Source organism: Phaethon lepturus, unplaced genomic scaffold (assembly GCF_000687285.1).
Source record: "Phaethon lepturus isolate BGI_N335 unplaced genomic scaffold, ASM68728v1 scaffold10736, whole genome shotgun sequence".
Classification (NCBI taxonomy): Eukaryota; Metazoa; Chordata; class Aves; order Phaethontiformes; family Phaethontidae; genus Phaethon; species Phaethon lepturus.
Window position 1 is genome coordinate 2,391 of NW_010545586.1, and position 26,392 is coordinate 28,782.

At 40.2% G+C, this 26,392-nt stretch overlaps 1 protein-coding gene across 1 annotated transcript; it reads left to right on the forward strand.

Annotated features, from left to right (window-relative positions):
• Window positions 1-1,639: 1,639 nt before the first annotated feature.
• LOC104622270 (protein-methionine sulfoxide oxidase MICAL2-like) lies at window positions 1,640-23,069 on the forward strand (the record flags this gene model as incomplete). Its single annotated transcript, XM_010289008.1, has 14 exons — window positions 1,640-1,711; window positions 2,307-2,456; window positions 3,600-3,704; window positions 5,183-5,401; window positions 5,629-5,730; window positions 6,321-6,452; window positions 12,769-12,819; window positions 14,778-14,885; window positions 15,323-15,418; window positions 16,826-17,012; window positions 18,047-18,135; window positions 18,448-18,547; window positions 21,440-21,497; window positions 22,870-23,069. Coding segments are annotated over 13 exons (1,452 nt in total), but the record flags the coding sequence as incomplete, so codon positions are not given.
• Window positions 23,070-26,392: the final 3,323 nt, after the last annotated feature.

Sequence of the window (26,392 nt, forward strand, 5' to 3'; positions counted from 1 at the left end):
TGGTGCTTGAGAGACAATGTACCAAAGCATACAAAGTAATCAAAATATTGTCATCTGATTCTTTTGGTGTTTGCCCAGAAGTTGTTTGGGATTACTTCTATTCACTGCATAATGATTTATTACAAACAGTGTATATGTAAAAAGGAAGCCTGTATTCTTTGATCTTTCTCTCTTTATTCTTTTTTTCTTAAGCTGGCTGAGCAATCGCTAAGTTAGTGTGGGCAAATGCAAATAAATGGAATGTAGTTTATTGTTCATGAAGTATAACCTAACGTGATATTTATCAGACAAAAAAACCTCTCAATTGTATCAAATCTGCAAGACTGAATTTAATAAGAACTGATACAAATTTTTAAGCATTGACTATTTTGCAAATTCATGCGGACTGAGTGTGATGTATTATTTATTATTTGTGTAATCTCTAGCTCAGTAAAATAATATGTGCATATCTTGAGCACAAAATAGGCAATTTGGTTGCTTAAGTACTGTAATGTAAAGCCATAGTCAGGGAGACAGACTAAGGCAGACAGTAATTGCTCCAAAAAAGGAGATATGTCTGCACTGTGAACACATGATCTGCATGCAGGTATCTAGGTTGAGGTGTGGAGGTTATAGTGAAAGAGTGACGGGTTTCTGGGTTTTGTAATTTATCTGGAAACCAGTGCAGTCTAGATCAAAATTCACAGAATAATTGGTGCTGTAATGCCTCCTTCAGGGATGTGCTAGTGCTTTATGAATTACACAGCATCGCACAGAATCATTAGGGTTGGAAAAGACCTTTAAGATCATCAAGTCTACCTGTCAACAACACCAAGCCCACTAAACCATGTCCCAAAGTGCAAGGTCTACACATGTTTTTTGAATGCTTCCAGTGATGGTGACTCTACTACCTCCCTGGGCAGCCCGTTCCAGTGCTTGACCACTCTCTCCGTAAAGAAATTTTTCCTAATATCCAGTCTAAACCTCCCCTGCTACAGCTTGAGGCCACTTCTTGTCCTATCGCTAGTTACTTGGGAGAAGAGACCAACACCCACCTCACCACAACCCCCTTTCAGGTAGTTGTTGAGAGTGATGAGGTCTCCCCTCAGCCTCCTCTTCTCCAGACTGAAAAACCCCAGTTCCCTCAGCCACTCCTCATAAGTCCTCACTCCAACACAAGACTTGTGCTCCAGACCCCTCACCAGCTTCATTGCCCTTTTCTGGACATGCTCCAGCAACTCAATGTCCTTCTTGTAGTGAGGGGCCCAATTATAAATTCTTCAGTATTGAAAGAGGAAAAGGTAAACACTGGCATTGTAGGGTCTGTGTTCAACAAAGTGTACGAACATGTATTTTTCACCCATCAGAGTCCAGCAAGAGCTCCCAGTCAGGGGTTACAGGGCAGCTTTTATGTACATAACTGCTGTGAGGGCCACCAGGCTCCTCGCATGAGGAGCGACCCTGCTGAGCTGAGGGGGACTAATGAGACATGCCACTGCAACGGGGCCTCTCGCATGTTCACGCTGCTCACCTGTGTTTGCTTTGTTTAATGCAGGCCAGGCCACACTGGTCTGGTTATGAAAGTTAATATCCTGGGAGGAACTTCTTGGATAAATCTGGTAACTGCTGCAGTAATCCATAGAACTTGTTACCGTTTCAGGTTGAAGGGAAAACTGAAGAAAATGAGACTAACAAAAGACGTCGAAAAGGTCTTTTTGGTGTCTTCGAGGAGGTTGGTGTTCAGTGGTGTCCACACATATCCAGCTTCTTGATGAGCACCAGAGCTGAGGAAGCGGTGGGAGTTGGGGGGCCAGGGCTTGGCCTCAGGTGCTTGGCGGGAACAAAAAGCCACTCCCCTTAAAACCTTGAATTTACTGTGATGTGCACTAAAGAGGAGCTAAATATATTTAAATCATTTTGTAGGGAGAAGAACATTACCTAAATTGCACTAGTTCTCTTTTTGACTCAAGATGACTTAAGATACTAGGTTGGGTTTTTTTCCTTTTCCCAACTCAGTTATTTAAACAAATTTTTGTTTGAAGAGTTTGCATCGTGGCTTGGTTCCTAGCCTCTCCCTGATTAGTTACCTTTGTGAATTTGCATTGTCATCACCAGCACCAATTAATGTTCCCTTCTTACTGTACTCTGGGACCAAAGAAAACATTTTTTTTGTGACTTTTGCATGCTAAACAGTGTAATTTTTAATATACCATAGACTGTATTTCCTTTCACCCTTTGCTGATAAGGATGTTACTTCTCTTGCTCTCTCTTCATAAGTGTTGTAGGTAAACTAGAAAAAAACATAGTTTGTTTGTTTTTTCTTGCAGGCTTCAGGCTTTTCAGGCCAAGGGACAAATGCTGGGAAAGAACAGAGCGATGGCAGAGAAGGAGTGAACCAGAATAAAGTTAAATCAATGGCAACCCAACTGTTGGCAAAATTTGAAGAGAATGCTCCAAATACAATTTTTCGGAGGCAGGTAGGTCCTAGATGAACATAAAAATAATCTCTAAAATTAAACTGTAGTCCCTCCTTGTGAACATGATGCAGACTTGTAAGGGAAAAGATGAATCTGTTATGTGTTTGAAGTGGGTTGTCTTTTTTATACTTTATGCAGATTAAAGATGTTCCTCTCAATACTTAGCAAACAAATATAACTAGTATGGATTGATTGATGTATATTAATATAATGTATTAATATATTAAAGTGTAGTGGAATTGCAATGTCTAGAAATCTCTTGTAAACCAGTCTGTAGAATTGTTGCTTTGTATGGGAGTCTAAGCTGGCTGCATACAGTATTGCAGAAAGACATTTTTTCCCTATATTTTCTGAATAAAGGACACTACATATCCAATGGAATCTTTCTTTGTGGAAAATTTAGAAAGCGTAAGAAGGGAACCTAATCTTTTGCGAGATGCCTTTTGCGGCTGCCTTTTCCATTCCTAAAGTCGGCATAAGGGAATATAATTGTACATTCCACAGCACTTTGGAGGTTTGTTGTTAGTGTGACTAGTGTTTTAAAAATAATCCTGTACTGTCAAGGTAGGGATGATAAGCTCAAAATCATACTTTAGCCAGTGAGATGATTTGAGTCAGCTGAGTTTGGATCTCTCACCTAAAAGATCTGAAGGAAGAATGAGGCAGGTGTCGAGGTTCTGTCAAGGGTGGTGGTTTTCATAGTTCTTTGTGCTTGTATTTGTTTATTTACATATTTAAGTCCTCCAGAACTGTAGGCTTTATAGATGTCAAGTGACTTCCATGAACCACTGTTGCTTGTATGCTACTTGGCTACTTGTCAGTGCCCTGAGCTTTCTGTGTGCGATACATGTGCAGAGGTTTGCTTGGCCGTGTTGAAGGAAGCCTCGATGCATTACCTTTTGATCACAACCTCTCTTAATGAATACAGAATGTGCTGAATTTTAAATATATCTTTGATGGTAGAAGGGGTTAATAAAATGGTAAGGTGACAAGAATCTGCAAAATGTGTTGTTAAGCTCCATAGTAATCTGTCTTTAAAAGCAGCTTTTATTTCTTTCTGCTTCAAAAGATCTTTGAATCCTATTTACTGTCTTCCATTTTTTTTTCTACTCTGTCTTTATAATTTTAAAAATGCTTTACAAGGAGCTAATAGATAGACCAGCCCTGCTCTCTTCTGACCCTCCTGTTAATCCTCGCTTTGCTAAACCTAAGGATCCAAGTCGTCTTCTACCTCAACCAAAAAGGCAGGTAGGAACTCATATGAGTAACATCTGACAAGAACACCATTTCTTACTGCTGTGAACTCAATGTTATTCTGTAACTACAGAATATATAGAACAATATTTGAATTGTGAAAACCACATTAAAGTTTTAAGGCTATTTTACAACTGCTTGACCACATAAGAAAACTATTTGAAAGAATTAGTAACTGTATGGAAAAAAACCCTAAAAACATAGGTATTGATTTGTGTGTATCACATCTAGACTCCAAATTATATAAATATAATTACATAGCTACGTTTAACATGTGAGAACTACAGCAGTACCTGAAAATTGGTCTGTGCACGTACTCGATGCTTTGGGCTGTTGCAATGATAAGGCAAAGGGAGTTTTCCACCCTGAGAAACCTGGCAAAAATGTCCAAGATGAAAACTTGAGCACTGAAAAGCTGATATTGATACCTGGGCTTTCTTTATTTCTTTAAGTAGAACTTGTGATAAGAATTTCTGCTGAAAGCTCTTTTGCAGCATCATATACACGAGGAAAACCTCTTGAACACATTGTCTAAATTTTTCTCTTAATATTTCCAATGAAAGCAATCTCATATCAAATAGTATTGACATTCACTTTATGTTAGAGTTTTAAATGGAAGTGAATATCCTGTAGTGGTATTTCAAAGTAGTATGCAGTGAAATGAGATCTTCATTGCATGTGGAAATCTGCAGATCAGCTTGATGAAAATGCAGATTCATAAACTGGTTGAGAAATGTTGTTTTAAAGGCAGGTGTGCTGTCCCGAAACATCAGGAGCACACTGCAAGTTGATTGGCATTAGTTTTTTTAATTTTAATTCTGAGAAATTTGGAATGTTTATGTACTTGAATTGGACAGATAGGATGAAGTAGAAAGCTGTCATGAAAAGACCAACTGGAAGGTCATTTTTAAGATTGACTTTGACAAAGCTGAATTGGTTCAACGTTTCATTTACTTCAAAAGCTATTTTCTATGAAGATTCAAATTCAGAGGCCCATTGTGAACTCCTCAGAGGATGCTTTAAATCTGAAATACATTATAGCTTGACTTGGGTCAGACTAGATCTAGAATTATGCCAAGAACTACTGTTGATATTCTTACAATCTGATTGTAAGCTTAGTTTCAGGCAGCTGTGATGCTAAACAAACAAAACCCCAAACCTTTGCTAAAAACCCTAGAAGGAGATGTAGTGTCATGTTCTTCTGCACTGATGCTGTCTGGGGTTATTCATAAAAACTGACACAAACCTAGAGAAGTTGTCAAGATCTGCATAAGTTACATAGGACTGGTTTATTTCAGTGCATGGATGCAAGCATCAGAGATGCAGTAGATAGTGTGCAAAGAGTGATGTGAGAACACTTTATTTCTAGTTACGTGCATGATTGTGCTGCGCTTTCGGAAGCATCCTTAAAAGCTGCACATGCTGCATGGTAGTGCAGAAAGCGGGTTTTTTTCACTTCAAGTGTTTCCCAGTTTCAGGTGGTAGCTAGCAATGAACACGAGGTCAGGGAACCCAAACAGTCTTTAAATGCTTCTGATCATATGGCCAGGAGAGCAAGGACTGTCCAAAAACCAGATACCCAGCCCAGTCTGTCAGAAACCTCTGAAAATCTCGCATCTGCCTGTTCTGCTGCATTTGTACTTTCTGGAGTGCTTGAGCGTCTTCAGCACCTGGAAGAAAAAATGAAACAGGTGACAAGCAATTTCTTTTCCTTTGTCTCTTAACTGCATATGTTAATCTGTATACTGTATCTGTATCTTCCCTGGATATGCTGGCTTTTTCTCTGTTGGCTTTAGGTTATAGTAAGACAATAAATAGTGTTTCTGCAAACTTGCTGTACTCTAACGATGTATGTGACATTAATTGAAGTCTTTCTCTCTTTCTTTTCTTGGCTTTCCTTCCCTGGCTCTTATTGCAGAAAAGAGCTCAGACCATAGCAAATAGGGAATTCCATAAAAAGAACATTAAAGAGAAAGCAGCACATCTCGCCTCAATGTTTGGATACATGGAGTTTCCAAAGGTGATTATTAGGTTTTGCACCTGAAGAAGTGCAGATTCATGGGGGAGGGGAAATTGCAGTGATTTTGTTTTTAATTTTCCTTTCATGCTGGGTGGATCTGAAAAGTAATGTAGATTCCACTGAAACTGGTAAAAAGTTTAAATCTTATTGCATATTTTAATTGAGGTAAAACACAGTCAAAATCATAGAGCTAGTCAAAGTACTCCAGCACAAGAGAAATGTGTTAGAATAAATCATGTCTAGTGCTTAAGTATGCACTGGTAGCTCACAGTTTCTAGTGAATTAGTGAGCAGTAGCTCTTAGTCAGTGTGATCTGGCGTTTCTTATGTGTCATTATGCTTTCTCCCAGCAATATCTTACCTTACTGCCCACTGTAAATATTTTTTTATAAGAAAACTGAGTACAATAATATCACTTGCTGTGAAGGTTTTGCCGTGAAGATTTCCATGGCTCCTCACTGTGCAGAAATAGAGAAAAGAGCAGAGCTGTAGTTATATCTTTTTTTTTTGTGCATGACTGTGAAAATATTCTCTTAACCTATGCTAATGTCACTGTCTCTTGGATAACTCTCCTGTTTCTGCTCTACACAGAATAAGCTACCTACTAAAGGCTTATCCCATTCTCAGCCCCCAACTCCCTCTTGCCCTCCACCTCATGATTCAGCTGCTGCCTCTTCTGCATCATCTGTCGGTTCAGCTTCCCCTGCTGTTCCTTCTAGACAGGTATTCTATTAACAGATTTTTTTCCTGTAAAATCAAAATTTGCATTAAAGCTGCTCGAGAAATGTCTTGGATGGAAGGTGCTGCCAGCAGATCTGTTGTGTAGGCTTTATTTCACATTTGAATCAAACTTTTTGTTCACTGTTGTTAATTCTGCATGTTTGTAAGGGGAAAGTCATCCTTCAAAGAAGTTCAGGTATAAAGCTGAAGAACAAAGCACATGGGTAACAAAATTTTTGCTTCAATTCTGAAAAATTTGCCTTGCCTTGAAATATACCACAGACATGCGTAGCGGAGAAAGAGCTTCATATTGTATAGCTAACTGGATGTTATGGGATTGGTTAGTTGGTTTTGGGTGGCATTTGTGTTTCTTTTCATAAGAATATCTGTCTGGACTGCAGGGGAAAACTTTTAACTAAGGACATGTCTTAGAATGGTAGGAGCACTTGTTGATACAGACAGGTTTTATTGGTTTCTTTGTTTATTTGTACTTTATACTTCTGCACAACAGCAAACTTTACAGAGCGGAAACATGTGTACTCTGAATGAAAGCAACTGGACAACACTCGAATCGGAGCTATTCAGCTCTTACTACTTGTGCTGATGTTACAATGGCTGTGCTTTTATCTGTGGAAGTTAAGATGACATCGGCTTCTGGCTCCCCTTGGTTTTGAAGGATTTTAATTCGGAAAGCTTGATATTTTTCAGGTTTCCAGGGCAGGTAAAGGCCTGGGTTCCTTTTACTTCGCCCACAGATTATGTAGCAGCAGTCTGGGAACACTGCAGTATTGAATAGGGTTGGTGTGGGAATAAAGGTGGAAACATCAAGTTTCTAGAAGTATTGAAGGCAACTGCTGTGACCCAGTGCAGGTGCTGCTGGAGCTGTCGGCTCTTCTGCCTGACACATGAAAGTAGTGCTATTCGGCAAAATTGGGTACTGTCTCCACTTACCGTGAGGAGGAGCAAAGCATTCTGCCTGCTTTTGTTTTATTTAAGTAACAGTAGTCTTATTAAATACTCATGAATATTGCCCAACTTCAGGTTAAGCCATGGCTGAAGGTAATTTCCCATCTGGTAGGCAGGATCACTTAGTGGAACTAGTCTAGATCGTTTTTAGGTTGTTTGGCACCATATTGTTAATGCTGGTTGGAAATTGGGCTCACAGCCTCAGCAGTAACTGAGCAGGTAGATACTGGGCTGACTTGCAGCTTGCAAAGGCACATTCCTGTGTTGTGATAGAGCTGTGTTGAAAAGACTCTCTTCCTCTCATTCCCCAGGAAAACATAGGCTACACAGCCCTTCAAGGACACTGCAAGCCCAGCAGGTGCCTTACTGTGGTAATCCCCTAATTCCCTTCAGCTTCAAAATAATTCCTTTGCCTGGATTTACCTCTTACTTTCTATGACCTAGGAGGTATAGCATGTGATGGGTTTTAAGCTAAGTAATGGTTTCCAAAGTATCAGGGCCTGTTGCTCATTTGATTTCAGAGCTATTGTGACACTGCAAAGAGAATGAAAAAACAAACAAAACCAAAACAGAGTATGTGAACAACCCTTTAGAATATGAGAATTAGGCTCTCAATCATATGGAAACTCTGTGTGTCACAATTTTACTGGGATTTTAAAATTTTTTCTTAGAGAACATTTGGTCTGAGCAGTCATCTTTGGATGTGTTAATTCAACTGCATTTTGTTTAAAGTGCATTCACAGCCTTTTATTAGTTTGCCATTGTATTTAAATGGTGTGGTGGTAGTTTGTGACTTCATTTCACCCAGTCTGAGTTTACTTTGAAAAATACTCTCTCCAGAGGTAATGGCAGAACGCAGCACAGCTGAGGCAAGAAAGTCTTGTTCTGTCACCAGCACAGTAAATATACATTCATGCCATTTGGTAAATATTTGGCTGGTTAGGTGGGACTACCGATGTTCTTCCGCAGATCTTATATGCATGAACATTCTGATGCCTAGTATACTGGTCCATAGGGTTGTACAGGCTCAGGTCCTCCTGTGCACTGTATGCATTACGTATGTCTAAATATGGTGCATTTGGCATGGCATATTTGAGAATTTTTAAATAGCAGGTCTGATAATGAACAGGCAAACTTTTACTTTCTTCCTCTTTGAGGCAGATGCAGTAATAGAAAGCTGATCCACATGAACCCCAAGTGATGATGGATTGCTGTAGGTATTTCAATGTGAAAGTAGATTTAAAAAAAAAGGGGGGTGTGTGGGAGGCGGCAAAACCCTTAGAGTTTCCTTTCCAGAGTTGCCAGTGAGTACAAGTGACATTGTTGGTGCTCTCCTTGTTACAGGGGTAACAGAGAGAGAGCGGAGGGGTGAGACAGGGTCAGTCAGCCATGGTGTCTGCTCAGGGCTGTGGAGGAGAAGGGGAGGGTACCTGTCCTCCATGCCCACTGTCAGCACAGCAGGGGGTGATGGTCACTGTGGAAATGGAGATTCAGGTCAGGCTTGGGGATGGGGGTAAGGGACCCTTGAGTAGTAAGGAGCAGGGTGCTGGATGAGAGCTGCAGTCTGCAGCATGGGCACCTTTTGGAGCAGGTTATGCCAATGTGCCCCTTACACAAGTAAAGTGGATCCTGTCCTGGGGACAGGGGATGGACTCAGTGGCCTTCAGACCGATGTCCAGGCATAGGTGTGGCATTGGTGATGTGCTAGTGAGGTGTTAATGGATGTGCAAGACTTCTATTTTCCATGCTATTCCCATGCTGTGAGGTCAATTCAGTCCTGTGATACCCCTGTTGATTCAGCTTTACCTCTCTTTGGCAACTTAAATTCTGTTCCTCTTCAAGCTACACAGGCCATGTTTTGGCTTACCTTTTGTTATTTCTCAAGCAAAATTTTTCCAGAAGCAGATTTCTTACTGGTGTTTTTCTGTAAGAGTATTAAATCTTCAAGGAACACCTGCTGCAGCCTTGACTTCGTAACAAGCAAACTGTCTGTGCCCTTCTATGGTTAAACTGTTGTCCCCGTGTTTTATCTTTTAAGATTGCACACTTTTAGAACATGAGAATTTTATCATACACTTTAAAACAGTGGCTAAACATGCAGCACTATATAAATAAAATTTGATATTTCAGGTGCGCAGTGTGCATTTTCAAGTACTGTGCATGATAATTTAACAATATGTTTGGATCAGTCTGCTGTGAATATGTACCAGTAAGTGCCTGTGTCTGTTATCTCAAGGGTGGGGTTATAAGACTCAGAATTTGTATTTCTGGTCTCTGTTCTGAGAGATATCGCTAGGTAACTCTAGACTTCAGTATGAGGAAGATCTTCAGGATTGGTAAGCCAACAGAAGGAGCTCCCTCAGGTCACTCTCATGTTTCTGCCTTTTTCCCAGCAGAACAGAAGGTAATGCAAGTCTTTTGAGTTTGCAAGATGTCATGAGAAATGACCTATAAATAGCAACACTCTCCCATCCTTTAAATAGTTACTAACTTGAAATTAAAATGACAGTACTACTGAGATTGTTATCAGGCGTGACGATCCTTTACATCTGTTGAATTTACATTGGAACAGTATTAGTTATGGTGGCATATTTATTGAAAATGGTGGCTAAGAAATCATACAGTCTCATTACAGAAACCTGTTATTAAACCTCAATGCTGAAAGGAGCACTTGAAAGGAAGGCTATGGAAGCATATTGTAATGACTGTACGTCTTTAAAAGAAACAACTTATTAAGAATTAACTTCTGTATGACACTATATGCAAGTTGCCAGTAATGATCAAAACTACCTTCTAGCTTTAATCAGCTGTCAAAATTCACATAGGTAGAATTATGAAGTAACAAATACTATATTACAGGCTGGGCTTTGGTTATGCCTGTGTTCTGTTTAAAATTGGACTGACTTTCAGAAAACTCTTGTTCATCTGAGTTTTGCATGAGTGAATCCACGCGATATGACGCAAGAACTATAAAAACGTTGCAGTCAGTAGGCTTTGCTGCCTGCAGAGTTTGGACCAACTACTTCCCTGCAGTGATGTGACTCTAATTACTGGTAGCAAGCAGGGCTTGGGTGTTTTCTACACACAGTAGTTTATTACTCAAATGTTGTTTATCTCAGAGGTAAAATATATGTATCAGGTGGTACCAAAAGTAAACAAATTGCCTTCAAAGCAAAGTAAGACCAGGAAAATCATCAAGGATGTGAAACAACAAAGGGGAAGCATTATATGCTTTTGGAGGCGGAGAGCATATTTCCTCCGTTTTATGAAAATACTACTGAGGCTTACTTGTTGGTTGGCTGTGCGTTATAAATATAGCACAGGGAAATACAGAGGCAGCTTTCTCTTCCCACATTAATAACCACCCTGATCAACCTGCTGAAAAGCTTTGGCAACATGTCATTGACAGGTCAATAGTCTTAGTAAATCACAACCACTTTGGGGATATTTTAAGTGTTTTCTTGGTTGTTTCCTGAAATTCACCGCATAAGGTAACTCTTTAAAATTCACCTTGTAAGGTAATGCTTTAAGATGCCTTTCCAGCAAAGGATTTAAAGTTACTGGTATAAACTTGCCTGAATTGTGAGCAGTAGCCTGTTACATATTGATAGGGGCCCCAGCACTACAAAATTGCATGTGTGTGTGGGACTTCACGTACACCAGTAGCCTCAAGGGTAGTAAATGCATGAGCAAAATAGAAAACCTGTTATGGGTATACTGAGTTTCTAGGGTGCATGAGAAGCATCAGGCAGGCAGAGATCTGTATGCTGTTGACCAAAGCTAGGCCAAGAGCTGACAGGTTCTCCAAAGGAACGTGTGTAGGTTTGGGGTCAGACCCCCTCTCCTGGAGTTTATTATGCTTACATGATTAAATGGGTGAGGATGTTATTAAAGTCCTTGTTCATAAGCAGGGTGAGGTTTAGAGAAGACACAGGGGGTTGCTCGGCGGTTGTGCTTGTTGACGTACAAGGGCAGAAGTCACAAGCCTTGCAGGGCAGCACTGCTCTTGCACACCCTATCCCTCCCTTTTTCTGTGGGTTTCTGATGGTGGCAGATGCTCATGGGGCTACCCTGCTGGATTCTCGTCCCCCCAGTCCTTGTTCATAAGCAGGGTGAGGTTTAGAGAAGACACAGCATTTGAATAGAATATTTCAGTTGGAAGGGACCTACAATGCTTATCTAGTCCAACTGCCTTACTAATTCAGGGCTGATCAAAAGTGAAAGCATGTTAAGGGCATTGTCCAAATGCTTCTTAAACACTGACAGGCCTGGGGCATCAACCTTCTCCTTAGGAAGCCTGTTCCAGTGTTTGACCACCTTCTTGGTAAAAAAATGCTTCCTAATGTCCAGTCTAAACCTCCCTGGTGCAGCTTTGAACCAGTCCCATGTATCCTATCACTGGATACCAGGGAGAAGAGCTCAGCATCTCCCTTTCCACGTCCCCTTCTCAGGAGGCTGTAGGGAGCAATGAGGTCACCCCTCAGCCTCCTTTTCTCCAAACGAGACAAGCCCAAAGTCCTTAGCTGCTCCCCCTGGGACATTCCTTCCAGCCCTTTCACCAGCTTTGTTGCCCTCCTCTGGGCGCATTCAAGGACCTTCACGTCCTTCTTAGATTGTGGGGCCCAGAACTGCGCACAGGACGCAGGGTGAGGCCGCACCAACGCTGAATACGGCGGGATAATCTCCTCTTTTGACCAGCTGGTTGTCCTGTGTTTGATGCACCCCAGGACGGTTTGCCCCCTTGGCTGCCAGGCACACTGCTGCCTCGTACTGAGCCTGCTGTCACCCAGCGCCCCCAGGTCCCCTTCTGCAGGGCTGCTCTCCAGCCACTCCTCTCCCAATTGATACTTGTGCCTGGTGTTACTCTGTCCTAGGTGTGGGATCCGGTGTTTGGACTTGTTAAACTTCATCCTATTAGTCATTGCCCAATGCCCTGATCTATTGGGATCCCTCTGCAAGGCATCTGAAAGGTGCAGTACTGAGGCTGTAGCAAACTGATCTCCTCTTGACTACCCACATACCCGATTCAGTAAGGAGAGCTGGTAGAGCTCTTCCCCCAGGAATATGTCCTTATTAAACAACTTCTCTAAAATGAGATCTAATCAGTCCTCAAGTCCAGTTGCTTCCTGCCCTCCCCACTGGTGAGTAGCAGCAACGTGTGGGTGGTTGTTGATTAGGAGACAAGAACAGTCAGCAACCTTGCGGTTGCTAGATTAAATTGAAATTCTATTTGCTTTTACACGGAATGTGAATTCGCATTCATTACAAGAACACTTCTGTTCAATAACACTTTTTTTTAAAGTATATATAAACATGCAGTTTTCTTGTTTTGACTGCTTTAATGTTGACGCAGATTGCTTCAATGGGTGGAGAACAGAAATCAACCCACCTGATGAATTCTAAGGTGTAGTTCAGGGTCAAGGATACTTTTCCTGAAGTTCAACTACTTGCACTTTAAGCATAGCTTTACTGCTTAACTGATTGCTCCAGCATTTGACTAATTCAAGGTAAACTTTCTGCTTGAACTGACTTTGAATGCTTTCTTTTACCTAGGAGCTCATGGGTAGTAAGTTGCATGTGGCCTAAAAGTTGCTCAGCATATTGAGAGGTACAGAACTTGAGGTGGAAAATTTTGTCTTCTGTGATCTTAAACAATACGAAGAAATGTAGTTTTCTTGCAGTAGCAAGTAAAATTTCACTTCTAGTATTGGTTTATAATTTAATGTAGCACTTGGGACAGCATTACAGTATGTAATTAACAGTTTACTTTGCTGTTTTTACCCCACAAGTTGTGCAGATATTAAATAATATTTAAAAGTTTCTTTATATTAAACAAAACCAAGCAGTGCAGAAATTTGTCTCTTGAATGGCCTTTTGTTGCCTTAACTTCAGGCAGATACAAAATATGTACGTTAAGTTAATTATGGGATAACTCTCAAAAGATAAGGGGAGCTGTAAGGGGCTGGGCATCTTCCCAAGTTCCTGAACTCAAATTTTTTTTATTAGCAAGAATATTTTAATCCATCATAATTTTTGAAAACCCACTCACAATGCATTATAGTTTCTTTTAAGCTTGATAGAAAAGGCTTTAAAGTTGTTTTAAAGTATCATGAATACTACTGCTTTTGTATTTTTTTCCTTTCTTCATGGTAACTTTCTGATATTTTTAAAACATTCCTGTTAGCAAGACTTGGTGTGGTGGCAGCAGAAAAATCATTTCACTGAGAAGTGTGGGACTTAAAATTTGGGCTCTGTGGGAGGCAAATGGAGCATAAAATACGAGATCATGGATCCTCTAGGAGGAAAAATGTCCTGGCTTCAGAAGCAGAGTATCAGATCCCTGGCCATACCAGGATGGCCCTTGCTGCCTTTGCCACCAGAGAGGTTGTGGGATCATGTATTGACTGTAGAACTAAAATAAAAATCACTGCAGGAAATTTTTTTTAGGATACAATATTACTGTAATCGAAAATGTCTTCACAGACTTTTTTCCAGGACCAAAGAACTAGAGTACCTGCCTACCAGCCTCCCACTCCCACACATGCACACACACCTTTCTTCTTTTCCAGTCCTCAGGCATGTGTTTTGGCAAGGAAGCCTGGACCATGCAGTCAGTGGTCTGGCTGTGGTGTGTTTGGAGCCACAGCCTAAGGAACTGCAGTGTCCTTGTAGGCCTGTCTGATAAATTTGGTTAGAAACAGCCTAATATTCATGGCTGCAATAGCGTGATGAAGCAGATTAAAGGAGATGTCTTCCTTTCATGAGCGTAGTTTCTCCGGTTTTCCCTGGCGTTAAGATGAGTCACTGGGGAGAGGGAGGGTGGTTGCTCTGTGAGCATCAACAAAACATTTCCATGTAGGACTTCTAGTATGTTTTCATAGAATGTTTCCTGAAATGCCACAGTTTGTGGTCCATTAGTGTGAAGTTTAGTCCCTACCACCTGTTCTGAAATACGACAAAGTCCGAAGAAGTCAAAGTGAACAATAGAGGTTTTTTTAATCTATCAGAATGGTCCAACCCTGGTAGCCAGGCAGTAGCTCCCAGCTCAGCCGTTTTGTGGACATGGCAGGAGGCCTTGTGCTGTGGGAGCACCATTTGATCTTAGCAGCTATTTCTCCGTCGTCCGCGGCAAGAAATGTGTGGGCTGCATGGAAGCCTTCTGGGGCCACCAGCTGGACCATGCTGATCACACATGAACATGCTCATGTTCTGCTGGACTTTGCATCTGCTCCTTCTCCTAGCCTCTCTTTATCACTGTTTGCATGTTTTCAAATCATTCTTGTCCTTTTCTCGTTAAATTCATTTTCAAAAATAACTGAAGCTCTTCCTTCTATTCTTCATCTTCTCCCCTTTTCTGGTTAGATGACTGTAGGGAAGGTCTCACGTGCAATTGGAGCTGTGGCTGAAGTTCTTGTCAATCTGTATGTGAATGATCACAGACCCAAGCCACAGCTTCCCCTCCTTGAACTGGTAAGATTAAACCCACGAAGAAACAATAACTTGACTTAAGAGTGGTGTTTCCAGAACATCGTCATGACTTTAAGACTCTGGTGGAGCACTTTAAGCATTATGAAAGGTCTTAGTCTAACACTTCTTAAGGAATCAGGTGCATATTGGCAAAATATGCTGATGTGTCAATATGCTGGAAATGTTGCTCACAGTGTCTCCTATGTATATTTTTATTACTTCTCTGTATGAATTAAAACTTCAGGAGGCTTTTATTAAATGTAATTACAGGTACAATTAGTAACAGAAGACATTTATTAATCAGGGTGGCTTCTATAGAAAGTTTTGTACAGTACATGTTTATGCAGTTATTTTTAACACTTAAATGCTGAATCACTGTGCCTCAGTGATTTTGAAGAGAGCTGTTTTTAAACTCTGACACTGTTCTGTGTTGAATTCAGAAGCGGTCTCTGGACAGAGCTACAGGTTCTTGCCCCATTCCTCATTCTCCATCTCCTGCTTCCACGGCTCAGAGCTGTCAGGTATTGAGAAGCAAAGTAAGGTGGTGTGTTGTGGTGATCACACTTACTTACTAGCCAGCACTAAACTTCAGTTGCTTCTGCTTCGTTGTAACTATTTGTTCTATTAACATCATATTTTTAAAAACTGCATTTGTATACTTTTCCCTTTGCACGGTTGTTCGTTTGGAAAGTTTCATGCTCTGAAATGATCCATCACAGCAAAATGGATTATTAATGGCAGGTTTGGAGTAGAATTCTCAACTTCTAAGCACAAGACAATGTGACAATGACAATTGTGACTTGCACTTAGCATTAAAAGTTGTTCCAAGGCTGCCCTTTGCTGGCAAATTGAAGATGAGTTGTGTGGACTGTGTGCTGCCCTCTGAATGTGCCTGGACTCTGCCAAGCCTGCATCTTTTCTGACCCATGTGTGGTACCTCCTCCGTGGCAGTAGGGGTGGTGGAAGGAGAGGGAGATGGTGATGGCTGTGGTGGAAACAGGATGCTCACCTGTACCGACCTATAACCAAGCATAATACAAGAATGCAAAGTAACGTCCTCATACCTGCCTCTAATAAGAAAAGGGAAGCCCAGTGGCATTTAATCCGTTTATAATTTATTTATTTTCTGTACCTTTTGTATGTATATCCAGGGAGGATGAGATTGTGGCAATTAAAGAATGGTAATTGCCAGGCCAAATTCAACAAAAACTTTCAAAATAGTTTCAAGTTCTTAATATGGGTCATATTTTAAAGTCCCATGAGTTAAAAATATTCTGGATGTCTGTGATGGGAATTAAATTGGTTTTTAAAACAAACCATGCCCATCTTGGGCTATAGTCTCAGGGTGAACGTGGCTGAGAGGGAAAGCGCGTCTACGGCAGTGTAAGTGGTAGTTGGGACACCAGCATCGAAGACTTAGTTTTTCTTCCTGGACCTTGAAGCAAGAGCCTGCATTTTTCTCCAGAGAGCATATGAACTGAGTCTTCAGGGTGTCTGTTTTCTTAGCTTCACATGCGTCTCTGGTGTTCGAGGCTGGCGGGGTCTGCCTTTGCCCCCGCCTGAGAAACACCGATGCCCACAGCCGTGAGGCGCGAGCGCCTGAGCCAGCGCGGTGCAGGGTGATGAATGAGCATTTGGGACTGATGCTGCTTCTGTACCTGAGCAAACACAAGATCTCTGTGAACCCCCAGAGGGAAGCTGGATGCAAGTCCAACTGAAAACTCACCCCGAAAGTCCTTGTAATGTCTGATTTATGAATTGCTGCATAAACCTACAGAATTGCAGCAAATGAATAATAAAAAAGCTGACTGCTTATTTTAATTGTGTGTTGAGGGTGCTGTGTAGAACTTCAAGCAGCTGAAGCAGCTGCCCACTTAATAAGAATTTATATCTGGATGTAGTGCAACGGCTTTATGTGCATTTCTATTTTTATCTTTTGACAGGGATCTCTGCGAAAAGAATTTCCTCAGTCTGTCGGGGGGAGTGACATTTGTTATTTCTGCAAAAAACGGGTATATGTTATGGAGCGGCTGAGTGCAGAAGGCCACTTCTTTCATAGGGAGTGCTTCAAGTGTGAAATATGTTCTACGACACTCCGTTTAGGAATTTATGCCTTTGATGTTGAAGAAGGTAATAAGAGTGAGTTCAGAATATTTTAAAATGTCTGAGTATTGATGCTTTTAATGGGACTAGGGAAAAAGACCTGGCCGAGTAGCTCGGTCAGGAGGAGGTCTGCCAAGTATGTTGTTTGTGTCCATGCTGATCTTTGAGTCCTTGTACTTGCAGTTCTAGTCTTTCAAAATAATCCAGTTATGACAGACCTGAGCTTTAAATGAAGAAATCCTCAGTGGAAAATAAGTTGAGTGACCAAAACGCAGTTTGTCCAATCATAAGTCAAAGCTGGGGGTGGGGAGAGGCAATTTTTCTCCAACAGTACAGAATTATTCTCATCTCTCACTTATAACTGGCCATTAAATAATGCGATCTGTAAGGATAAGCCATGATAGTGGCAGATTTACATGGGTGGGGGCAATCTAGGTTATTTCTTTCAAGATGTTATGGCTCAGGAGTTGAACGCAGTAGTAGCGGCCAAACAGCATCTTGGGCGCTCAGTCCCACCTACAGCCTGGGGTTTGGAGATGAGGAATTATTTTTTTGGCCCTCCCCTTCTTTTTTTTAGTTTAGAGGGAAATTATTAAACTGAATTGAAATCCCTTGCTACTTACAAATGATTTGAGTAGATTGGAGTATTAACCTTCTGTGAAATGATTAGAGGCTCAGGGCCAAAGGTGGTTCTTTTGTAGTCCAGAGAATCTTCTGCAAAGACTTTTTTTGAACTGATTATTTTACTTTTTGCTGCTTGATGTCTTGTGTTGGCTTGTGACTTGGTATTTATAGAATCTTGTTTTTTTGCTATTTATTAATCTTAAACGTGTGTGGTAGGTAAATGACCTTGCCTTATTTAACAAACGTGCAAATCTGTGTACTGTAAAAGAAACCCGTTCAGAGCTGTAAGCTATTCAGAGTCAGTGGCAAGTTTCCTGTCCGTCTTGCTGTCCAACCATTAATTATCCTGATTTTATTTTTTTATAGATGCAACAGTTTGGTTTCAGTCCATAGACACATAGCTGAAATATGATAGAACTTACTTTTTTCTCTTGTAGGTAAATTTTACTGTAAACCTCACTTTACGCACTGCAAAATCAGTACTAAACACAGAAAGAGAAGAGCAACATTACAGGTCCAGGGAAAGGTACGTATTGGTTATATTATTAATGTGGGAAATGTTGAGGCAGCTTTATCTGGAGTAGGGTGCAGTACTTGTATGTGTGTGTAAGGTATTTTCTACCTGATGGCCGGAAGTAGTAAAATCATTGTTCTGTGAGTTTGGCATATTTATAGTCTCGTTCTCAATGGAAATTAGCTTTTCCTATACCAAGTAAAGTTGAACCTAAGAGCAATTGGAAGTGCCAGTGTGTATGTATAAAAACTTGAAAAACAGTAACAGAAACAGGACTTTCATGTGTAGAAGTATATTTAACATTTCTTTAATGCTTTATATAAGGAGGCAACAGAAGCATGGAAGAAAGAGGAACCCAAGCCCCCAGAGACCACCACAGAAAGCACTTTGTCTACTGCTAGCAGTCCAGAGGACAGGTCCCCAGGTATCCTGACTTCCTTCTTTAGGGGCACGCTAAGCTGGCCCCTTCGGGTGACAAGGGATCTGCTTGACATTCCCAGACGCCTGTCTAACTGGATGCATGGTTTTCTGCACGCTACCAATCTTCATTTCAGGGACAATGCATATAACTATACCTACTTGTACGAACTCTTGAGCCTTGGTGTGCCATTCCTCTGTGCTCTTCTAGAGGTACTTACTCATATGTACCGGGAAGCAGAGCTATCACTTGAAAATGTGCTTGAGTGGGTGAAAAAATTCTATAGGGTTTAAATTCTTCTACGTGTCTTGCTCAGTTGTGCCTTTCAGATTTTCAAAATTAACAGCCTTGCTATTTTCTTGAGGCTTTTTTGTTTGTTTTTACTTCTCATGCAATTTAATGTGTGACTTAAGTGAACGGTGGATTCCTTCTGGTTTAAATGAGGTGCAATCAAAATTTTCAATATTAAGTGTACTGTATGGTACAGCATGAAGGGCAGTGTCCAGACACATTTCCAGAATGCGGAGACGGATGAAGGATATTTTGTAGATTCTTCCTCACTCCCCATTTTATCCTGTGATCAGACCACTGAGGGGGTGGTAAAATGTAATGGTTTTAAAACCATTCTTCTTCCTGTTGTCCCACACACACGCCTTTTTTTTTCTTTGTTAGACCAAGAAAGAATTTGCATTCTTTCAGATGTTTAAGGAATATTTATGACAAACGACTGGGTTTTGAAACCTGAATATGGCGCATACCTTTTCTTCTTGCTTTCGTCTTTGCTCTGGGTTATGAGGTTTATAACTTGCATGAATATGGTTAAAAGAAAACAACAAACAAACCATGTACTTAATTCACATTGCTCCTAGTCATGCCTTTTACGTTTCTTACATGTGATAGATACCCTTTGTTGATGGTGGGTATAATCTGTACTACTAATTTATTTAAAGTTTTGAAATAAATTTGAAGAGCAAATCTTAATTGAGTGAAGGCTTGGTTGAAACTGTAAGTCAAAGGAACTGGTAGTGTAATTAGACCTGACTTACTCCTCAAGTCAAGGCTTCCTCATTAGGTGGCTAATTTGAGGAATATCAATTTATGGAGCACTCACCTGTAACTGTAATCACTGCCCAGTGCCTCAAGGTAGGCACTGCTCCTATTCTATTGTCTTTCCAAATTTTTTAAAAATACAAGTTTAGAACAAACAACAAAGCTACAAACGTACTCTAAGGGGATTACTTCTTAGTTGGGTATTTCATTAATTTCACTGTATAAAGCTGATGGCAGAAGGATGAAATTCTATAATCTGGAGCAGCCATTAGGTAAATTTCTTTCAAATGTCTCAACAAGGTCTACCTTAATCAGAAGGTGTTGGGACAGGTTAAATAAGCTATTTAATGGCAAGGAGACACCAACATCCCAAATTCTGATCTACTGAAAGTAAATCTTACCTCACTGGCCTAGTCAGCCAGTGAGGTAAGCATGTTCTCTGCCTCTCAAATACTAAATCTTTAAATTCAGAACCAGGAAATGGGTAAATACATAAACATGGTCATATATATAGCCTAAAATTAAAAGCATCTGTAGCATTTATTTCTAGCCAAAAGAATGTGGCTAAAATAGTGGGAAATAATGTCGCATTTGGTTAGTACCAAAGTTGAGGATCACCTTCCAATGATCTTAAATGACTGCGCTGCTTAGGGACTAGCAGTTTTTTGGTTCATTTTTTCTAACATAACGTGGGAAAAGGTGATTTGAATTGTTTTGTTTCTTAGCTATGAAAAGGAAAGTTGTCTTCTGTTTAAAATAAATGACAAACTGGATTTTTCTTCTAGATAGTTTGACTTTCTTTAAACTACGAGGATAAAGCTTTTCACGTTTTAGAGTGCTTCTGTGTTTTGGGAAAATTTGTTAAGTATATGCACAGAACTTGAAAAAGTGCTTGAAGAAACTTGTTTTGGTATAAGGTAGCATTTGCTTGAAATAAATTGCTATTAATGCTTAAACGTATTCAGCAAAACTTTGCTAGAATATTGACTGGACGCAGCGACAATTATAGTAACATGGTGGGCATCTGTATATATGTATCTGTACCTCTTTTACAGCATTTAAAAAAAACTACTTTGGAACACTGTATACTTTTTAATTATTTGCTGATGATAGTAATTGTTTCACCCTAAAAAAGAAAAAATCTGCAGTGCGATTTACCATGTTACTCCTGCAACATAGCAAACTGCGAAGTGGTGAAGTTTTAACATTTGGCTTGCCGTCAATTTTTATTTCAGTTTGTCACCAGCACAGTCTGTAGGAACATTTTTTTTTTCCTGAAACTTTCTCCTGCTGTTTATTATGGGAAATTTTTTGCTTTTCAGCAGAGTGAGCATAATGGTAAACTTACAGAAAATAGTGCTATAGTAAGAAAATTTGAAATCTCTGACCAATGAATTTAAAGCAAATGAATCTTGCCAGTAGAAAGCTTAAAAATAAAAAAATTTAAATGGTGGTATTGGCTTTATATATGTTTATATAATGGGGAATAAAATCCCTACATTCCCACAACAGAATTCAGGAACTTGCATAATGAAAACATTTTCCTGAGGAATCTTAATTACACTGCATGTTCCACTGGGAGCTTGCAGGTGATCATGTTGGGAAGGTTTTTTATTGGTATCAATCTCATTGGTAGATTTGTTTTTTAGTCTCTTCATCTTAATATTCTGCTAGTAAGATTCATACCTATTTGTCCTCATTCATGATTTAATGAAAAAAGGCGGTTTCATTTTGGCCAGTTCTTCTTTGTGCCTACATAATCTTTCTGATGCTTTCCTATATAACCAAGTTAAGTTCTGTGTTTTTTTTCCTGCTGTCTTCTCTGTCAATCTCCCTCGTTGCTTTTAGTCCAGTTCATCATTCCGGTGCTGCACCCGCTCACTGGCTGAAGCCTTTCTGCTCTCAGGTGATTTTTTTTTTCTGCTTGCCAGTTCCAAAAGTGTGACTAACACTGTTGTTTGACAGCATTTCGTTGCGCATTTTTTTAAGACTTTTGGAGCAAACTGTGTATGTCTGGTATATTAGTGGATGCGAGCTTTGGCATGATCATTTAACCTGTTGCTGAGTTCATGGTTCTAGAGAAGATAACGTCTGCGCTCTCTGTAGAGAATGTCTTTCTCTCTGTCTGTGCATGTACATTTCCTTGTGCCTTTAAGAAAAGTTAGGCAAGTACATTGTTTCTTGAAAGAACTAGTTAAAGCCTTATTTCTTTCAAAGTATTGATGGAAAGACTTGAAGTAAGGTCAGGAGAAGATCAGCCAGCTGATTCTCCTGGTTAGCATGAACGCCTGTTTCCACTGAGCTCAAATACACAATGAGAAAACTTCCATTGAGCTCAAACATGCAAAGAGCAAGCGACGTTTGAGCACTGTGGTGCTTTCCAAGCACTTCTTTGGCTTTCACACCGGGGAAGTATGATATGAAAGGATTCTGTTGGAAAAAGTAGCCAAAGCGACGCGATTTCCAGTCTTCCAACCCAAGTAACATAGTAGGCAGGCCTAACAGCAATAGATGTGCGTGCTATTTTTAGTCTGTAATATCAAAATGCCAAGTTTATATAACCAGAGTGTTTTGGTTTGAACTGTTTTGTTAACTGATTAACTAGGCCCCATTTGCCACTGTGATGGATGGATTTGTCTTGCTGCATGAGACATTGCCACTATTCTTCATGACAAATTTGTGTGGTTATTGTGTATGCATTTTTTTATATAAGTTCCAGTATGTTTAATCACATGTTGATAATCTGGAAAGGGAAATGAATCCAAACAAGACCCAAGGGCTCAATCTGACAAGCAAGTATGCTAAGGTTTTGGTCGATACGGTCATGACCCAGCCGTCCCCGCTGAGGATCCCTTTCAAAGGGAAGGGCCTTTGGGAATTGATCTGAGGAGCAGTTTTCGGGAGGGGCCAAACATCCTCTGCCGCTTGCCCCGTTTCACACGCCTCGGCTAGGAATGCTGAAGGGCTGCAGGGTTAGAGCCCCACACCTTATCTTGCTGACCTGCATGTTTGCATGACTAAAGCAATAATATTTATTTGTGTGGGTATCCTAAAATGTCTTGATGGCTTTGAAAGTCCCCACACCGTGCCCACACAGAAACCTGTCTGTATTTTAAGCATCACTTCCTTCACAAATGGTTAGGACATGACTTCCTATGTATTTCAGGGCTATGGTGTTTTGTTACAAAGCTCAGCATGCTTTCAGATGAAGGTCGTGACGTAAAGGTCTGCCATTTCAAACCACTTTCCATTGCTGTGTTTTGTACCCTCTGTTGCAGAGTCTTCCTAGCTCTTCCTGGCCAGTGAGGATTCTGTCCTTCTAAATCTTCTGTCTTCATTTTACTTTATAATCTTAACTGAATATTTTTATTAAGTAGTTTTTAACGCTGTATTTAAATTTTCACATGGAAATTTTGTATTTTGCACACAGTGAAAATTGTTTTAGCTTTATTTATGATATCTGCTGTAAACAAAAATAAATGTAGTTCTTTATAAGTCTCCTTGTTTCATCTTTTACTTTCAAACATATTTCCTGAGGACAGAGACTTAATAGTGACTTCACACTCATTTTGCAAATTCTTCTCCTGGTGTCTTTGTTGTGGCCTGATCCAAAGGCCAGAGTTTCACTGCGGTGGTATGATCACATGTGTGTCCCTTTCGAAAGGGGTATACGTCGGGGTCCTTGACAAGTTATCCCATCTGCTGCAGATCAGGAGGTGCCTGGTGTTGGGATTTATCCTCCCTGGGAATGATAAGTTGGTGTTGGTGAGCATGGGGGTTGCTTGTATTGCATACACAAATGGCACTTGTCGTCTTCTCTTTGACTTCTGTTACCTTTTTCTATGTTTCTGTTTTAAATACTAACAAATGTCGTAAAGGTCATGTTAAGTTACATGTGTTTGGGATCTTACACCATGTACAGGAAAAGCCGGCAGTAACTGGTAAAGCATTACCTTTGCTGCTGGCTCTGGAGTGCTGTTGCAAGCTCCCTGTGTCTTCTGGATCTGTGCAAGCTGCAGCTAATGGTGACCTGTTATCTGTTAACAGTAGCCTTGTTTTATTTATTTATGTAGTCTTCCTTTGCTCTGTCATGGCTTTTTTATAATTTTCATTCTTGTTTTTAAAGCTGGTGTTGTGGTTCTTTTTAAACAGCAGGTTCTCCAAAAGACCTTTCCTAAGTCTTCTTCCCCCTCATCTTCTTTCTTTTGCTTGCTCTGCAATTCTTAAGCTATAATTTCTTCCTTTTGTATTTCAAGAAAAAAAAAGCAAATCCCAGAAAGAATAGCCCCGATAATTTAATGGAAAGATTGTGTAATTTTTTTTAGGTTAATTCAAACTGAGCCTCACTAGGGTTGATTGAATGACAGAAATGAATTTTTGAACGTGTTGCTAAAGACAACATTTGCTAAAGAACAACAAATGTTATTCCCAACGAACTATTCCATCTTCCCTGCCAAAGAAAAAGCCACCGTGCACAGTAGAAAGTTTTCTGTCTGAGGGAGAGATGAATTGCATAATGAAAACATAGGGGGATGAATACCATTTAAGACGGTACTTGGCAATTCCTTAATTGCAATGGACAAAGCAATTTGGGTAAAACCAAATTTACTCTCTGCATAATTTACAGTTTTGGAGTAGGCTCATTTCTGCCATCTTTACTTGATCATTTTAGACAGAGGCGGTGGCATGGAAACATCAGAAGATGTTTTTGTGTCTGCAGAAGGTGATGATTTGTTTGGCACTGAAGCTTTGAGAGGCATCAGATGTTCCTGCTGTTCTCATAAAGTTTCAATTATTCCTGCTAAAATATCAGTACAATAGCTTGGAATTTGGGTAATGTTGGAGTCTAGATTTGTAAGAATTGTGTTGCTCGTGGTGGCGCAGAAGGCCCAAAAAGCCAAATTACTAGCAAATCCTATCACTAGAGGGATATACCTGGTAGTAAACAGTCTGTGCCCTGGAGTGCTAGCGGACGAGACAGGACACAGTGTCTGTTTTCTTTCTTTTTCATACAAAATGAGCAACGTGAGGGGAGCAAATTTGTTAGTTCCCTCGTTCTCAGTCAAAATCATTACATGGTAAAATGAAATATTCCTTTTTTTGCTCCCAGTAATGCTGCTAGAGGAAGAGACTAGTGGGTTAAGTTCCGAGCAAATTTAACAAGCCTAATTTGGGACTCCAGTCTTTCTCTGGCCACATGAGCAGACCTCCTTGTGAGTAGGAGGCTTGGATCCTCCAGTGCTCTTGTGTTGAGCTCTCTCCAAAAGCTCCAGTGCTCTCAATCTCCAGCAAGCACACGTGGTTACAGGTGCACCCCAAAGCAGTAATGCTTTGTCCCTCTGTATAGCTGGAATTAGCAGGGGTGCTTGTTTGAAAGGCTAATGGGCCGCTACTCTGGTCTCGAGCTGCCGTTGAACCGGGTGTCTTCCAAAAATCACGGTTTCGGAGCAGATGATACCAGTGGCTCTTTACATAGTTAATGCTTCCCCAAGACTTGAAAGCTGCTTGCAGTTATAGATGCTATTATAGCACTAGAAGTGCAGAGGTGACGTTTGCTGTGACTGGCAGGCTCAGGGGTTGCTCTGTCTTTCCTCCTCTTTATACTGGTTCAAATGGGTTCTGAACTGGTGTGTTGCCACTAGGGCCATTTGGATCGGTAATACATATACAGGTGTGCTGCTTTTGAAAAGCCAGACTAATCTTTCATTCTCAAAGCAATGCAGCATTACCTGCCTAGATGTCTATTAATGAAAAGCAAAGGAGTCAGGATTCTGTAAGGATAACCTTCCTTTATTATATTTATGCTAGTGCTTTATGATGAAAAAGATCTTGCAATTTTAAAGCATACTTGATTTGGGGGGGGGGGGGGAAGAGACTACAGACAAAACTTCTGGGAATTGCTCAAACTCAAATGTCAGCCTTTCATTACCAAGAAGAATAGTTTCTGTTCCTCATGGTTTCTTCTAGACTGCTGCAGCTATAAAATGCCAGTGAAAGTTGCTTCTGTATGTATTCCAACCTCAAGCAAGGGCTATGGTCTGCATTTTCCCACAACATTATGGCAATTAGTTACTATAATTGGCTTTAATTCATTTCTGGCTCACTCATTCCTCCCATTCCTATCAAAACAATGAGTTCTGAAATGCAGTGAATGTTGCATTAATATTTATGTTTTCGAAGGCATGACATGTTTGCAGATGACTTGATTTTTTTTTTTTGCATGAAAGATCATGTCACTGAAGATCAGAAGACATTATGTATTAATGCTTGATCCAAATATATATATATTAGTCATGTAAATATTTCCCAAAGTCTCTTTCCTTTTCTTCATGAACTGTGTTAACATAAGAAGGGAGGCTTTGATCTCATCTCATCAGGTGGTGGGCTCCAAACTTGTTTGAAATGGTTGGAATTTCTGATATGTTCGTTTGAAATGTGAAATTGCAAAGAAATTTGCGTGTTGCTATAGTCTTGAATTTGCTCTTCCAGCATTTTTTCTGCAGGTATTAATTAATGTCTTTGTTTTAATGTTTTGCTGCTTTGAGTTTGTGTGCAAAAAAGTATTATTTCAACAGATGCTGATCACTCTAGAGACCGAAACTCTGGTGGCTGTGCCCAGAATTCACAATTATTACATGCATTAATATACCAGACTAACACAGATTGCTCTGATAAAATTTCTATAACTTTTAGTAAATATATGTAGTGTGTTATCACAGCTTTTTGAGAAGCAATTTTCCATAAATATATACATTTAGCATACCTAGCAGGTTTTCAATGACTTTTTTCCTTTGTCTCTGA